General features: G+C 41.8%; 1 protein-coding gene across 7 annotated transcripts in view; it reads right to left on the bottom strand.

The window, feature by feature from the left end:
- The window catches only part of EPN2 (epsin 2), a 51,867-nt gene that overhangs the window by 13,947 nt on the left and 20,741 nt on the right, over positions 1-17,179 (bottom strand). For 6 of the 7 annotated variants that reach the window (XM_057381297.1, XM_057381296.1, XM_057381295.1 and 3 more), the window contains one exon: positions 4,541-5,314. In XM_057381297.1, coding sequence (XP_057237280.1) covers positions 4,541-5,135 — 595 coding nt within the window. In that variant the 5' untranslated portion in view covers positions 5,136-5,314. Of the gene's footprint in view, positions 1-4,540; positions 5,315-7,194; positions 7,214-17,179 lie in introns of those variants that run through there. The other variant, XM_057381300.1, reaches the window with a different exon arrangement.

Raw genomic sequence — 17,179 nt, 5'->3', positions numbered from 1 at the left:
AAGATGAGCTTCAAGATCCCTTCTAAACCAAACCATTCTGGGATTCTACAAATTTCCTATTGGGTCAAACCCACAATAGCGATTCCTCTGAATTATTTTCTACTGCAAGCAAAAGGGAGACAAAACTGAAACAGGTGAACACAAACTTGCTGAGGTTTCACCAAACTGGTTTTAAATAATGAGTCAACTTAATGCAGACAATCAATATTAAATATTGAAATCTTAAAACTCATTAATTCAGCTACAGCAAATTGCTCTCAGAATTTTTACAGCTTCAGGTTAAAGACTTGGCATTTCCTAAAATCCATAAAAGCCCCTTCCAGTGCATCCTTCAGCATTTCTCTKCAGGCTCTGAGCACAATGAATCCGAGCTGAGCCCACCTCAGGCAGCACTGCTGAAATCAGGTCACCCCGAGCTGTGTTTATGTCACTGAAATCAGGGCATCCATCCCATTCCTGCTTCCCAAATCCTCCTGGAGCACAGGGACAAAGGGAAGGATGTGGGCACAAAACAAAATAACACCGGGATGTCCCAAGCTGGGGGTAACAGGATTGGATATCTTAAAAAGCATGGCCTCAGTAAACTTGGTTTTAAAACATGACCAGCGTTTGCCAGGCTGGGAGCAGCGGCCCAGCTCAGCCTTAAGAGGTCTATATTAAGAACATCCTACTTTTCCCCGTGCAGCCATAAATCCAGAATCCTATTTAAGTGGTCACTGGCAGCTGGAGATGAAACAAGGCCAGGAACAAGAGGCTGAAGTTTTCGAAACTGGGTGACAAATGTCAGGCAAAAACCCAATTATTTAGACCAAAAGGCAGATTAGGAGGGAGGGACTACTGCTCCAAAAGATTTAAAATATCCAATTTATAACACTTCCTCTCCCCAGCAGGTTTAGCTTCAGCACCACACAAAAACATTTCCTTAAGGCRAAATAAAATCTGACAATAGATTTGATGCAACTCCTTGGAATTTGCACGTTTTCCAAAATAAATAAAAACTATGCATTTTGTAAGGGAATAATTAACAGCTTCTAATCTGAGCATTAATTGTGTCTGGTTTAAAGAGGGAAGATAAAACCAATTGTTCTCAGTATGTCAGAAATTGCTGACAAGATGGAGGTAGGGAAGACTTTATTTTTGCTTTTGAGTATCTCCCTTGGCTTCCATTTACAGGTTATGAGACTGGGTAGGAAAAAAAATACAAATACTTGTACAATTCACATGCCATAATGTATTCCCTGGAATTACCCAAGCACAGAGATCTTCAGGGCCAAGTCATTAAGACAAAGCTTAGGGGGAAAGGATTTTATTAAAAACTATCAAGTTTCACCATTTCATTTTGCACAGTTTCTAAAGGATTTTTTGAGATGAAATGAAAATMCTCAAAAGGAAACAGGGAAAATATCCTTACTTGCCTGCAGCAGTGAGGGATGATTGGACATCAGTCAAGAGATCCTTTTCCACCCTGAATTCTCTCACACTATACAAGATATCAATATTGCTTTTATTTTGTCACAAAGGATAAATCTGGCACACAAAGACCAGCAACTCTTTAAGAAAACCCCTTMTGGCTCAACATCGAGTAAAAAATCCAACTGTTCCCATCCAAACTCACACAGGTTGGGAAGCTGAAGAAGAGCAGGAGTTTGAGTAGCATTCAGTCAATGCTGTCTGTGCAGTGCAGCTGATTCAACATTTTCAACTGACCCAAAAAGCCTTTACTGACTTAAAATTGCATTTTTGGTCCCTGAGAGGGGAGAGATCCCTCATGTCCAATCCAGCATCCACTGGAAGTTACTGCTCCCTGGTGAGCCATCCTGGTGGAACTCCCAAACTCAGCTCTTTCTTCTGCAAGCAAGCATTAAAAATGAGATTTTATAACCCAACATAAATCCTTCAAGCAAGGGGAATGAGTTCTGCAACCCCCACCCCTCGTGTCTGGAAGGGACAGGAGTAAAATGTGCTGATAGCAAAACCACTGAAGGATGAAAATTTCCTTTACTGATGGCAAAAAGGTTCTTCCACTCTCCCAAACTTTATTTCTCTTTGCCTGTTATGAATACACGCTAAACATTTAGCAAAGAGGGTGGATGAACATTTTGAAGAGGCAAATCTCAGGCTGTAGATGGTAAATCTAAATGTCTCTGATCTCCTCTTCAAAGGCTCAGAGGAATGAAAGAGAATTCTGCCAGAATATACAGAGCGGCAACTGCATCTTAGGGATGTTCTAAGGGGAGTATTTCCCAGGAGTGAAGCTTAACTGAATTCCTTTTACAGATTTTTTTCTGATTCCATATTTTCAGCACAAAAGAAGGGTATAATTTAAAATTAAAAAAAAAAAAAAAAAGAACACACGATGGCTACAATCTCTTTTACTTAAATAATGAAAAGCATCTTTTCCTTCAAATTTAGCAGGCACAAGAATAACCCTACGTTTATGTAACAGATTGAACATCTGGATTTTAATGAAACTCCTTCCTTGTTTCCTGGGATAAAGCTCTTCACAGTTCCCCAATATCAGAAGGACTTAGCACAGCTGTTCTGGAMGGCATTGGTTTGCTTTGCTCTGCTCGATTAAAGAAACATATTAAAACCTCAAAATACACAAACTGACACCTGTATTTTTGCTGATCCACAGYGAAAAAAGTCCAGGAGAGTTGGAACAGAGAAAGAACTGAGAGGGAGAGATGGAAAAAGCCTGAGATTTCTACAGCTTCTTATGGGGTGAGGAGAAAAAAAAGCTTWAGGAATCATTACCTCCAAAGCATTCCTGCCACAGGAGACACACAGGGAAGTGAGAGCAGCCAGTAAATCCACACTCTGGAATACTGAGAGAACAGCCAAACTTGCTGCTTCTCCCATCAAAATTCCTAAAGCGTCCAAGGAAGAATGCAGGAACACGCCCTGCATTGCTCAGTCCTGCTGTGAGGRATAGTTGGGAGCCTCTGGTAGCTTTTAAGATGCCAAACAATAGTTCCAGGGATTAATTAAAGTTGGGAGGGTGGAGCAAAAACCCTCTGAAACCCAAGGTGTGCTGAGYATACATACCTCAGTCATTTATTTCAGCCCACTAACCCAAGATAAAAAGAGAATTTCARTTTATCTCTAAATTAAGAATTTTTGTTGTAGTCAACAATAATCAACAGATTTGAAAAGAAAAAATGCTATTATTGATGTAATTATAAGTAAGATTTTCTTTAAAAATTCAGTGCTCAAGCATGGTCATTACAGAAAAATGGTATCTATATAGAAAATACAAACATATAGAAATATGATTATTACAGAAAAACTAAGATGCTTGTTTTCCCACTGCTAATTAAAAGACAAGATCAAAAATTCTCATACCTGGAAATCTTCACTCACATTTTCTGTACCCTGTATCCTAAAAATATTTCCTTTTGGAAATAAAATACATTTTTCCTGCTTATCTCCATAGCTTTAAGCAGACGTTCTCCATCCTAGTTTGATTTTCCTGCTCTCTCCTCCAGCGCTCCATAGAAAGTGTCTGCAAATGTCAGCAGGACTGACCCCACTCACGGATTTGTGATTTAAGAAGCACTTTGGGACCCAGGACATGACAAATTTCAGATTCCTAAAACTGGTGTTCAATGGTTCCTCCACCTTGGCTCAGTTATAGCCCTCCACACGCTCTAAACATTCATTTAAAGAAATGATTTTCCTTCAGAATTAGACCACAACCACTAACATTCCAGCCAAAGCAGCTTTCATCAGATCATTACTTACATTAAGGAGGATTTAGTGCCAAATCAGGCCTCTTCCTAACATGACAGGGAGTCCCCCCCACCCAAGCTGTGGTGGAAAGAATTTGTTCTTCCCACATCACTGTATTAATTTTTAAAGAATGAAGTAGAGTATTCAGTACAGAAACTCACACCCCAAATACTGAGGGTATAAATATTTAAATACACACAGATTCAAAGCATTCCTCCTCCAAGAACTGCTGAGTAAGTAATAAAGGAAATTAAACAGCAGCATTGTTGCCAAAGTACAATAAAAGCGGCACGAAGTAGCAAAATTATTTTGGAAATATTCTGTATTTCTTATTTATTCTTAATCCAAGACCAKGTTGGATGGGGCTYGAAGCAACCTCGGACAGTGGAGCTTCAAGATACCTCCCAGCTCAAATCATCCCATGACTCCATACTGAACAAAAGGAACAAATTTTCAAGCAGTCCCTTTTAAAGACAGAAACTGAAAAGCCCCTTCACACCCTCCCCATCACATCAAACACTGGAACACATTCACAAAAGCAGCCTGGCACTGCTACCTTTGGGAGCTGACAGTAAACAAGAGCTTTTTAAATCGATTTCTGGCACTACACACATCCTCTCCAAAGCAAATATTTAACCAGGCATCTGAGGAGACATCAATGCCATGGAGCAGATCCACAGAGATCTCAGATCCCAGCCCCCTGCAGGCAGCATTCCCACTCTCCCAAAGGCACCATTCACTCTCAATTCTACCAGCAACTCCCAAAAGCAATGGAACAACACTTTTGGATGGGGTCGCCTGTACTTACAGCCATGGTAGGATGCTGGGGATCCTCCAGACTTCCCATACTCCTGCTCTGAGTAGCTGGTGGAAAGGTTGGGCTGACTGGAGCCTCGGCCAAAGGTGATCTGGTTGCTGCCCACCCCAGTGGCCACCTGAGCCATGCGTTCTTTGGTCTTCAGAGCTTGGGCCCTCTCTGTCTTGAGGCGCTCGTCATCCTTCAGGAGGGACACCAGCTGCTTGGATTTCTCCCTCACATTGATGCCCTGGTCTTTCCCATCTCGATCAATGTACTGAAAATCTTTCAATGTCTGGATAGCAAAAATATTCTCTTTACACTGCTGGGCCACCCTCTCAGAGCCAGTTTTAATCAGGTAATCTAAGAGAGTCAGGGCCTTGTACACGTGTCGCCAGTTCTTGCCGTGGTCGTTCAGTCGTTTCCAGATCATGCTCATAATTTCAGAAAAGGCCACAACATTGTAGGTCAGATCTGCTATTTCAGTCATCAGTGAACTGGAAGGACCCCAGGGGTCATTTGAGGTCGCTTCTCGAACTTTTATTTCGGCCTCTGAGTAATTGTTCACAATGTTCTTCATCTGCCGTCTGATAGACGAAGTCGTCATTTTTATTTCCCTTTTTACCAAGACAGATTCCAGAACACAAACAGCAAAGGGCTAAATTTGCTCTTGCAGCAACGTTTCTAAACAGCGAAGGCTCCGTAGCAGTGGCTTATTTGTAACACGTTCCACTACAATCATTTCCTCTCCTCAAGAGAATGACACGAGAAAATTAAAATCATGACCTGAGTGAGGARAGAAAACAAAGCAGGTTAGTTGGGTCTGATTGTTCCTGCCCRGCCAGCAAGCCACACACACTTGGGAGAAATTCTCCTAGATTAACTTTTTTCTCCTTGAATTTATTCTGATTTTGAAAACAACTTGCTCTTCTCACGAGTCACATTCAACATTTAAGATTAAAAACCTGAAGTGCTGAGCAAAACAAAAGCAAGGAGATAATCATGCTGAGASAAAGGCAAGATTTTGAAAGCAAACCAGAAACAAAGTCCAACCTGGAGACTTGGTTTCCAAAGTAGAACCTACCTCAAATGTTTAATTACRGAAATTACAGAGCTCAGATGGAACCACATGAGAGATTCCGTGTTCAGCAGCCACTCACTTCCCTCTAACAGTAGGAATCTGCATCCAGAGAGAACAAGCAAGCTTCCTAAAAATCAACCAAGCAATTTCTGAAAGCCTGGGTAAGTTTAAGGCACTCTCAATCTGAGGGCAGAGATCCTGTGGCCCAACACACTCCAATTCAAGGTGACCTTTCATGATAAGCAGATTAGAAGGAATTTTTTTTTCCCAAATGCATTTACTTTGTACATTTGACAACACTCATCAGATCCACTGTTTCTGCTCTGCGTGTCTTTCAAACAGCACAGAAGAATTTTTAATTGTATGAGAATGAAATTGTAAAGCCAAAATGATTGGCAAGARAAGACAAGGGCAAGCTGTGGAGCTGGAAAGCTGTGTCAGTTCTTTAGTTAAGGTCACTGTTTCAAGTAAACAGAGGCCTATTAAGCTYTGGAATAAATTACTTGAGCAAACGGGCAGATTTGCCACGACAGTAACACAGAACAGCCCTGAGAGCCACCAGTTGCACAAACACTGAGCAGGGACTCAGGGACTGAACTGACCACATTCACAGAGATGCCCATTCCAGATGTCCTTTAATAATGTTCCTCCAAACACTCCAAAGAACCAACCCCATCCCTCACAGAGACACTGGAGACAAGGAAAGCACAGACTTGAAGCCTCACATTGTTATCATTCTTCAAATTACTACAGTGCCRTTTGAAATGAAAGCAGAATTCAGTGTCAACACAGGTCTAATAATGGCTTTTTTTGGCACAAACACACATTCCCTTCCTTGGAAACCTTTCTGGGCAGGTTAAACAACCACAGAACACCCTTAATGAGCTATTTTATTTTATCTTCTTCTACTAAAGTTGATTGCTGGCAGAATAAAAATCTCTTATGACRTGATGGGAGATTAACTTTGAATGAGATCAATGCTAAACTTCAGGTAAACTGCACCCCCCTGGTATTGTCCCCAATATTTAGAACCAGCTGTATGAGTGTCCATCTGGTGGCAGACGGCTCACAGCAACAGGAATAAAAAGGGGCATCTCCTGAGACATTTCAGTTCTGTGTGTTACAAACCCAGAATCTGAAAATGTTGATCCTAGATAAGCATTCCATCACTGCTCCTTCCTCTGGAAGTTCACACTGCCCAAATCTGTTGGCTCACCTKCCCCTGTGATCATTCTCTAATGTATGACTTGTAGAAGGTGAAGCAACAACAAAATCTAAATWGAAAAAATACATATTGTTTAGCCTAAATGATTTCTTTTTGCCAAGAATAGAGTAARAGTTCCCAGCCAAAACTGAAAGTAGTGATCCAGAGGATCTAGCAGGATCCAAGGAATCTGGCAGGAGCTCCTGCAGCTGGCAAAGCTGGAGGCAGCACAGGATCCAAGTGCCAGGGGAATACGAACACAATCCTGACAATGAGAAGGGTCCCAGAGCAGAAGGATCCAATCCCCCCCAAGAACTGAGCCTTTTCAACCAGAAAAGCAGTAAATTACATGAAAAAATTAACCCAGGAGAAGTACAATACCTTCTAAATCAGCCAGATAAAAAGTCCACCAAGCCCGACATCCTCAGACACAAACCCTCATGCAAAGAGCATGAGAAAGGAACACACACATCCCCTTGCCTTGTATTACCAGCAGTTTGGACACTTTGGATGCCAGCAGTGGGCACACTGAGCCACTCCCARCCCCTCTGGAAGCCACCTGAGCTTYCTGTGTCACYCTCAGCAGGTACAACCAGTGGCACAGTGACCACACTGAACTAACAACTCCTTCAGCTTATCCAAACCCCAGATGGTCAYTCCCCAGGCTGGGGGCAGGGGCATGGTTTTTAAGAAAGAACAGATCACCGTGGGCTTGCTCATGTCCCTCAAGGTTTTATAGGAATTGGCCAACTCCTTCTGAGCTGAAGTCTCCTGAAATTCAGGCTACTCAGAAGCTTCTTCCTGTCTCCATCATCCCTGTGATCTTTCCCTGCAAGGATTACACTCCCATTTCTTGGGATACACACAGTTCCGAGCACGCTGCATTTTAGATTTGGCAGCAACAACAGTTTGTATCACAACATGGTCATTTACTGCTTAGCACCTCCCATTTATCAAATACTCCCTAAAATTCCATGTGACTCTTGGGAGTTGTGCTTCCAGTGCACATGAAAACATGGTCTTTTCTTCTCCCYGAGCATTTCATCTGCCACTTTATCCCTCAGCAGGTCTCTATCTTTCACCATTCCTTTCAATTCACAATTAATTTCAAATTTAACTAATTTGCTTCAATTTGGCCACCTTAGTATTTAGGGACAATGTGCAGAGAGGATTTGCAAGAGCACTGATCTCTGGCAGGACGCTTGCTTGGGAAGAGCCCTTCTCTGTGAGAACCACCATTTACTCCTAACCCCATTTCCTGTCTTTTAACCCACTGCAAATCTATGAAAAACATTCTTGCCTTATGAGAGTTTTATTTCTTTCAAGGCCAGGGATGAGAGGCCTTCCCAAAATATTTTTACAAGTACACTACAGGAGCAAGTGCCTCACCTGTGTGTATCTCCCCAAGCAAAGTTTTATTACTTTGTAACTTCACAAGCTTTTGAAAAGATCATTTTAACACCTCCCATGTAAATCCCTGAAGGATTAATCACCCTCACAACACAAGACCACTTCCCTTTCCTCTCTCTTGCACCAAATCCAGCYATTTTCACACAACAGCACAGGAAAAATACTCAACTTTAAGTCTCCTAAGTTTTCCTGCACAGCAGATTGCAAGAAAAGAAAGAACAACCCAACCCTGGCTGACTTTTGGAGCTGATTAAATGCAACACAAAGCTGTCAAGGTCCAAAAAACCAGACAGCAAAGAGCCTTCATTCCCTCCCAATTACACCCCACTAGGAAAGCAGGCACTTGATTTTGGAGAAGAAACCAAAGCAACAAGGGCAGAACTCCAAACTGGGAGCTYTTCCAGTGTGAAGCTTCTGCAGAGGACTCCGAGCAGAGAGCAAGTCTGGAACAGCACTTTGGAATAACAACCACAGAGCAAATAGAGGAGACTGGATTAGAGAAACCAGGAATTTACACTCTCAGAAAATGAAATATTTCACTTGTTGTTCTGTAATAGACTCAAAACCCATCAATCCATCAATGCTGAGTGATTCCTCACTTTCATATCTGAGTCCTGAAAACARAGGCCTTTAATGAGAGGTACATTAAGGTTTGTTTTTTCCTTTTCTTGATGGACATGTTTTCATCTTACTCTATTCACAACCCATAAAAACCAACTTATTCTAAACCTCATATTAAACACYCAAAGGGTGACAGGATGGGAAGCTGATGGAGCTGTTGTTCCCCTCAGCAATGCAGGTGTTCCAATATCAAGGTCCTACCTTGGCAGYAGGAGTGACCCTCACCAAGAGCCTGTAAGCTTTTGGTACCTGCCTTACACAACTCTGCTCCCTCACCACACCATGGAAGCCTTTTCCTCGATTTTTCCAAGCTTTGAGGCACCACAACAGCCTCTTCTATCATTAAAGAGACCAAAAAGCCAACCATTCCAACTGCATAAAACTGAGGAACCGTTTGTAACAYAGAAAATTTAGATTTTTTTTTTCCCCAGAGACCTCAATGAATTAACCTCTCACAACAAACCACAAGGAAGCACAATGCACTTGCAACTTCAGCAAAAAAGTGAGTTTGCATTTTTAACAGCAGAGTTGCAAAGAAAGCAGAAAGTGAGACCAGTTGATTAAAGCTGCTGTTTCTGGTTAGCAGGAAAAAGGCCTGTGAAGATTTCTATGAAAGGTTAAACAGTTCAGTCTTGGTGAGCCCTTCCTCATTTTCTTTCTTGGTCCCTACAAGCAATTTTTTGAAGTATTCTGACATCTTCAAATGGCAAAGCAGACATGTGGACAAGATGGTGAAGCTTAACTATGTTACAAAGAGTAACCTGGAGGGAAACACCCTTTTCCCTATTCCACCAGTTTTACAGCACAAATCATGAACTCTCATGGTGCTTTTCCACACCCAACGTGCAGACAGAGGGAATTCTTGACTGAATTTCTCATATCTCTCACAAGAGATTAAACTCAGCAAATCAAATCTGCGTGAGGAAACATCTTTAACTTGCTAAGACAATCACAAAACCAAGGCCAAGTCACAAAGTCCTTCATAAACTCAGTTCAAAGAAAACAGCCCCACAAATGCACCTATAGACAGACTTTCAGCAGAATCCATTCACCCCTCTGGAATGCAGAACTCCAACAAGGATTTGTCTGCACTGATAAAATGCCCTTCCTATCAGCCTGAAGGTAAATATCTACCCAGCTAAGYATGCACCGGAAATACACGAAAAGCCTTTAATATCAAGTGTGAAAATTAACATTAAACTTGAGGAGTTCACCAGACATTTGCATAAAATTTTAATTAGCTGTATTATTGGCAACATATATCCTTAGATTAGACATTTACTGTAAATCACATGAAAAGTGAGGTTTTGAAAATAGTTATGAATYCAGTCAATCTGTGATCTGAATCTACAGACATCAATGTACATAAAAATATCCCTGCCTGACTGCCTCACCTCTCAGGTGGGAATACACACAAACACCCAGAGATTTCTATCAGGCTGGAATGACAAAGGCAGGTGATCCTCAGGGTGCTGTATTCCAGGATAAATCAGGGAATTCCTGCCAATCTGCAAAGGATCAGGCTCAGAGAAGATGCTGCCAGGTGCTGACTAAGAAAGAAGCTCCCCCAGACAGACACCGACACCACACCTGCACACACTCACAACCCCAGCACCAACAAGAGGTCAGTTCCTATTTATGGCAAAGAAAAAGGATTCCCATCGCCTGACACTAAATTCACACCCTAGCTTTCTTGGGATAGCTCATTATGTATCTAAATACAGACYCACTGTGTTTTAGAAACTCTCACTTTCCACAAATGGCTCAAAAATTAAAAAAAAAGAAGCACAAACCTTTCTATAAAAATTAGGAACACAGAAAAAAAAGGCATTTTTGTTATACTAAATCTACACCACAAGACAGATTTTCAAACTTAACTATTACTCTGTTCAGATTTTTTTTTTCTATCTTCATAAATAATTCTCAGAGAACAACTGGCTGACCAGAGGGTATCATTACCCTGCCTGTGATACAATATTCAACTGCAATCCAAACACTGTTCCCAAAACCAAACAGGAAAAGGGGCAACTGTGCATCRTGGCCACTTGGAGGAGAGGACTAAGAGAAGAGAAGACACTTGGCACTATACATAAAAGCCAACAAGCAGAACACTTATTAGCTCTCTTTCGCTATTGTACAGTGGAGAAAACAGCAATTCATGGGAATAAAACAGCAAAATGAAGACCCTGAAATTCCCATCAATGCCCTTCCTCAACCTTCAAAATGCTTTAGGAAACGAGTTACAAATACAGATTGGCAAAGGGTTTGGAGAACGGGGTTAACTCCAGAGGAAAGGTTTCATTTCCATTTTTCACAGCTTAAATGCTTGTCTTCTTCAGTGTAATTTCTGAGCAGAGGAAATGATTCAAAATTCAGAGTTTTGGAAGCTTTCCACTCCCTTTTACAAATGAGAGAACAAGGTCAGCTTTCACAGACAGCAGGTGGCCAAATTATTTCTTTATTTAAAGAGTTAATGCTGAAAGATAATTCTCCTTCAAATTGATGCATATTCATGACTGCCAAGGTTAGATCCTGCACCGGTTTTACAGTSCTGGCTCAGCCTCACAGAAGGAAAGTCACTCCAGCTTGAACAGACTTTTAGCCATAAAAGAGATTTCTGGACACAAATCTGGTTCAGTTTTCTCCATACCACCTTTTCTTATTCCTTGTCTCCCTAAATTCCTGGTATTTGAGCTCCATGGGGAGCTGATTTCTCCGGGGACATGGGAAGGGGGGTGAGGAACAGATCTCTCAGGTGCTTCATCCAGCAGCACCTGCCAGCCCTGTTCTTTTGRGACCTGCCACGCCAGCCATGCTGGGTTTTTGACACCCACAGCTCCATTTGCCTCTGCAGCAGGAATTATTGACAGCATGGCTGTAAATGTGCTCTGAAGGGCTGGGAAAGGGGACAGGCTCTGTCAGACCTGCAGCTCACCACTAACGATCCAAATCCGACCTGCAGTGGGATCTAATTTTAGGATTACGAGCTTTGACAACAGCTCTTTAAAAATAACACATTGCTCCTTCTACAGCCAGGTCAAGTGTCACCTCCAGTGCCACCTGCACYGTGGGCACAGCTCAGCTGATTCTTCATACAGCAAGTACCAGGTGTGCAGTGAATAGCAGAATATTGCAGAATTACAGACCAGTGTGAGGACAGGCCATTAAGCACTGAACCAGAAATTCCAAATGCAAATTAATCCAACAGGGCAGTGAAAATACCTCCCCAAACTCTCTGAAGGAATTTGTTCCATGGGGATTACCTGTTTCAGTGAAAGCATTTYGTCTGTTTTCTCACAAACTGAGTAGAAAATAAATCACCCAGTGTGTGTCTTGACTGAAAGGTAAAAATTTGAAAAAAATTCAGTTTACCAAGTAAACTTGAATAGTATTTTCAGCTGAATTAAGGGCAGTAGGAAACACTTCTTCCATATTTTCCTTTCGGAAGGGAGGACATACAATACTCTTGCCAGGGGATTTGCCTTAGAATTTACTACCAATTAGAAAAGTCCAGCCTTGTCATTTAGGCTGCTTTTGGGACACCTGTTCAGGCTCTCACAGATCAGCTTGAACTGCAAAAAATACAAGACCACAAAATGTCAGCTCCTTTCTTTAAGCCCCAGTGTTTTCCTATTGAACTGCAATTTTYAAAATTCATGTTCATGTGGATGTGTGCTCATGTACCAGACTCCATATTTTGGGGATATATTTTGTAAAGATACCTGCTACTTAAAATTACCCGATGATTTCATTAACTAAATTCATTTTGCACGTTTATTAATATGAAGCAGACGTCACCAAGTGCAGTTTCTCCCATCCTCCTACACAGCACAGACATGAAACCACATTAATACACTCAGTAGGCCAAAGGCAAAYGCTCACCATGACAAAGATTAGGGGGGAGAACAGTTTAACTCTCCATGTTACTACTGGTAGACGCTGAAGGATTAATACTTTTATTTTWTGACAGGAATTTCTAAGGAAAAGGATTGTTTAAGGAGAAGTGCAAGATGTAAAATAACACCTGTCCATACATCCAAACACTTTTTTTTTTCCAGTTTAATAAGTGTGCTGCCTGCCAGCACAAACTACAAGCCTGCAAAGGAAACAGAGATTGATTTAATATCCTGCTTACATTCATCAACATCCATTCACGGTGTAAAATTTCAAGTGCCTTCCCTCACAGCCACCAGATTTGYACAATCATCTTAAAAAGTCAACCCAATGTCTTAATTCAACTACCAGAGCTGGTAACAAYATCAGATTGCTTCAACCCTCAGAAATGAAGGTCCATGAACTGTCTGCTTATGAGACTTGACTTTTAGGAGAAAATCCTTCCCGGTGAGGGTGGCACAGGGTGCCCAGAGAAGCTGTGGCTGCCCCTGAATCCCTGGAAGTGTCCAAGGCCAGGCTGGAGGGAGCTTGGAGAAATCTGGGAATGTGGAAGGTGTCCCTGCCATGGCAGGGGGTGGCAAAGGATGAGCTTTAAGGTCCCTTTCTAACCCAACCCAACCCATTCTGGGATTCTGTAACTAAGTTGCTGTAAGATTGCAAAGAGGGAAACAAACCCCAAAATCCTCCCTGCCCCTCGCTGGAGGAATGTTTTGGCCGAACCCCAGGGTATCACAGCAGGATTTGCTGCCCAGCAGTCGGGCTCAGAGAAGAACTGAGGATGTRATTCTCAGGAGGCAGAGGCCAGCTCCTGCCTGCTCCACTCTGCCTCACACCAGATCCCCAGGTGGAATGGCTCCAGGGACCTGATCCCACACGCCAGGGGAGGACAGCAGCACAGGGAGAGCTGGGGCTGCTCCCAGATCACGTCACCCAACCAATTAACCCCAAGGTGACTCTAATTACTTGAAATAACACCCCAAACAAGGGGAGTACCAGTCATTTCAACAGCAGTCTCCAGTTACATCTCACCGGGCAAAGCTGCACCTGGGGAGCTCAAACTGGTGGTGAAGCTGAAGGTGATGGTTTAGATTTGGGACTTGTTTCAGCAGGTGACTGTGCGAGGACTGCACACAGGGGTTCTGGGAAATCTCCTTTTCCTGCCCAGTAACACAGCAATTCTCTGTTGGAGACAGCCACAGAGAAGGAGAAAATTTGGTCCTTCACACTCCAAACTCACAAACTTCATAAAATCTTGGCCCTGACCTTTTCCCAACTCATTTTTAGCTCTGTCCTGCAACACTAYGTGTTCAGCTTTCCCTCTGACTCCTCCATATCTCCTATCTCTTCATACCGTATACACCACAGTTTCCAAAATCTTTCCCAAACCAACCCACCTCTTCTCCCTCTTCCTATCAGACCTGTCCAACGTGTCCAGCATCTCCACCTTGGCAGGACCATTCCAGAGCAGAGGTCCCAGCTGTGTCACCAGCAACCTGGATTTAGACTGGATTCTGGTTACCATGAAATAGAACTCAAGAATATTGAATAATAYAAAAATATGTCGCTTTGGTCAACTTGTGTGCTGCCCCAGTTCCTGATTCTGAGCTATATTTTAAGTTCAGCTTTGATGGAAGTGAATCACTAAAAGATTTAAAAAAAAAAATCAGCACATTTGACATAAGGATTTTACCTCATTTTGCTTCTTGAAACTTTCCAATCCCTTCATTCAGGCASAAATAAAAGTCTTCCTTGTTCAATAATGCAAAGGTTTGTTATTATTTTATTATTATTTTCTTGGGCTTTGTGGCATCAGGAAAAAAAATCTGGCTTAAAGAAGCCAGTGAATCCCACAATCTCCTATGCAGATACACAGAAATTTTCAGCTGTCAGCATAACAATTCCTCAAGTTTTTTGAATCCATCCTCCGGCAGTAAAATTCTACCTACTCTTTTATCTATTCTGGATATTTAGACTGAAAATTATTTGAGTGGGAGGCAGCTTGTTCATTTCAAAGAGGATGACAAAGACTTGTTACTCAAAAGCATCTGTGCCTGTTCCATCATTAAAGGTCATTTTCTCTCAGTCAGCTCTCGCACAGAACATGTTCTCCTCTCTTTGCTTTGATACCCTGCAAGCAACAACTCTGCTCATGTCCTTGGGACWCCAGATATCTCCAGAGGAATCCACATGGAAAAGGCAATACCTAGCTCTATTTCCAAAGCTGTTGATTGTGGCTTGGGACATATTAAACCAAGTGCAATAAATCCCTTGTGTAGGTAGCACTGCTCCTCTGTGTCCCTCCCTACTCCTCCCCGGACCTCCCAGAGCTGTTTGGTATCTCTCCCTGATGATTATTGTTTTGACCACTGTTTTCATGCAAGTCATTAAAAACATTCTCTCGTTAGGCTCAGAAACAGAACACCAAAGTGGCTTAAAAACTCACCCACTCCATTYTCTCATTTTATCAAGAGCTTTCCACCTAGTCCAAATGCACAGAAGACATTCTAGCCCATTAACATCCATCAGAGAGCAGTAATGAATTCATCAATATTGCYACAATCCGTGGGCACAGCATTGTGCTGAATCATTTAGTAACTACATCTGCAGCAGGAAGGGCTCACACCACCCTCCTCACACTGCCAGCAACCACCTCCCTGAAAAAGGAAAAAATCAATGTATTGAGATCCCCCTCAGCTSTGTTATCCCTCCTAATGGAGCTGGTGGTGCCTCTCCACACCAGTATTCCCACAACCATCAAATCCTGCCTGGAGTTGTCCCCCCTGGACTCCACCCTCTTTTGCCAAGCCACCTGCTGGCTTGCAAGGAGCTTTCACTGCTCTTTCTTTCTATAAATGAACACAAGGATTTGGCTTTTCCYTGCTTTTTCATCTACATGGCAAATATGCTAAGCCTTAAATTGAGTATTTCATTTGCAAAAGAAAAAAACCAACAAAAACCTTTCAACCCCAGCTTACTGCAATTGTTATTGCCACACACCTAACTGTGATTTTATTTTCGTGTCTATTTACAGAGTTATGGAGGGACAAACTTCTTCCTACCACAGATTTTCCTAACASTGAAAGTTCTATACATAGGAAAAGGTTAAAGTTACCAAAATCAGCCAGTCTTAAAAGAATTACGAAGCAACATGGAAGTTTAGCTACCAAAAAAAACCCAACACATACCTGTGGCTGGAGTACAACAGCATTAGTTACTGTTCTCATAACAAAGGAAAAGGAATTTATTCTTGAAAAAAAAAAATCAGCCTTAATGATATAAACAAAATTATCTTTAAATGTAGATTGGAAACTACTTTGCCTGCTTTGCCTTGCCCAGGGATGCCAAAGCCAGTGGGCTCTGCCTGGCTGCAGTTTTCCATCTCTGTAAGAACCTTCCTTGTGTTTACACTCCCAGTTCTAATGGCACCTCTAATTAACCCCAAGGATAAAGAGGGTTTTGTTAAGGTAGCCCTTACAAAGCAAGTACAGTTAATTCAACTCTCAGCACCTCTGCTGCCTTAACACAGATGATGTCTCAGAACACATACACTCACACATGTGTCTACATATCCTCAACTCCCACGGCTTAATTCAATTAATACTATTAAATCTTTAATGCTTGGCTTCAAAGGCTTTTTTTTTAATTTTTAATAGCTCTCATAGGTTAGCACGAATGTTTTAAGTCTTTCTGCTATATTTTAAATAAACTCCTCTTTTCTTGCTACTTTGATGTTTGCCTTTCTGACAAACCTCTGCTCTGTGAAGCTGCTGCAACTTTGTTTTGTGTGCAATGATGACATTACCAGCTCCAAAAGATATGTTAATCACCGAGCTGGAATCAGGGATTTTTTTAATTCCTCTCACCTGCCCTCTGGGCTGGGAGTTGGCACCAGAACAGCTTTCATCAAAACAATGAAACCCATAAGGAGAGAAGATGCAAGCGATGGGAGGGGGCTCTGATTTGCATCTGTTTAGCATGGAAGCGGCAGGCGGGGCTTAATTCTCTTGTACTCTGCTTTCCCATGAGAGGAGAAATGCCAAAGTCACCATATTTTATTTAAATAGTTGAAATAGGAGTTTTGACAAAAGACCAGTCAAGCTGGATGGAAGAATAAGCCTTGTGGCATCTAAAGGCACATCTGCTTCACACATTTGATGGGTACTGAGTGTGTTTTTGATTATCCCCTTCTCTCACTTCAGCTACCTTGAGACCTCTTCCCATGTTCCAGTGCTCAAATTATAAATTTTGAATTTGTGAGACAAGAGACAAAGCTTTGACAGCACATTTCAGGCTTTCCTATAAAGCATAAATTACAAGAAACAATAAAAGAAAAAAAAAAAAAAAAAAAAAAAAAAAAAAAAAAAAAAAAAAAAAAAAAAAAAAAAAAAAAAAGAGAATTCACTGAGCAGCCTTGATATGAATAAATGAATATTTATATGGA

This window comes from Malurus melanocephalus, unplaced genomic scaffold, assembly GCF_030028575.1.
Source record: "Malurus melanocephalus ecotype Western Australia unplaced genomic scaffold, MMel_1.1 scaffold_504, whole genome shotgun sequence".
Classification (NCBI taxonomy): domain Eukaryota; kingdom Metazoa; phylum Chordata; class Aves; order Passeriformes; family Maluridae; genus Malurus; species Malurus melanocephalus.
Note: the sequence above shows the minus strand (reverse complement) of the source record. Positions and strands in the feature narration are given on the sequence as shown.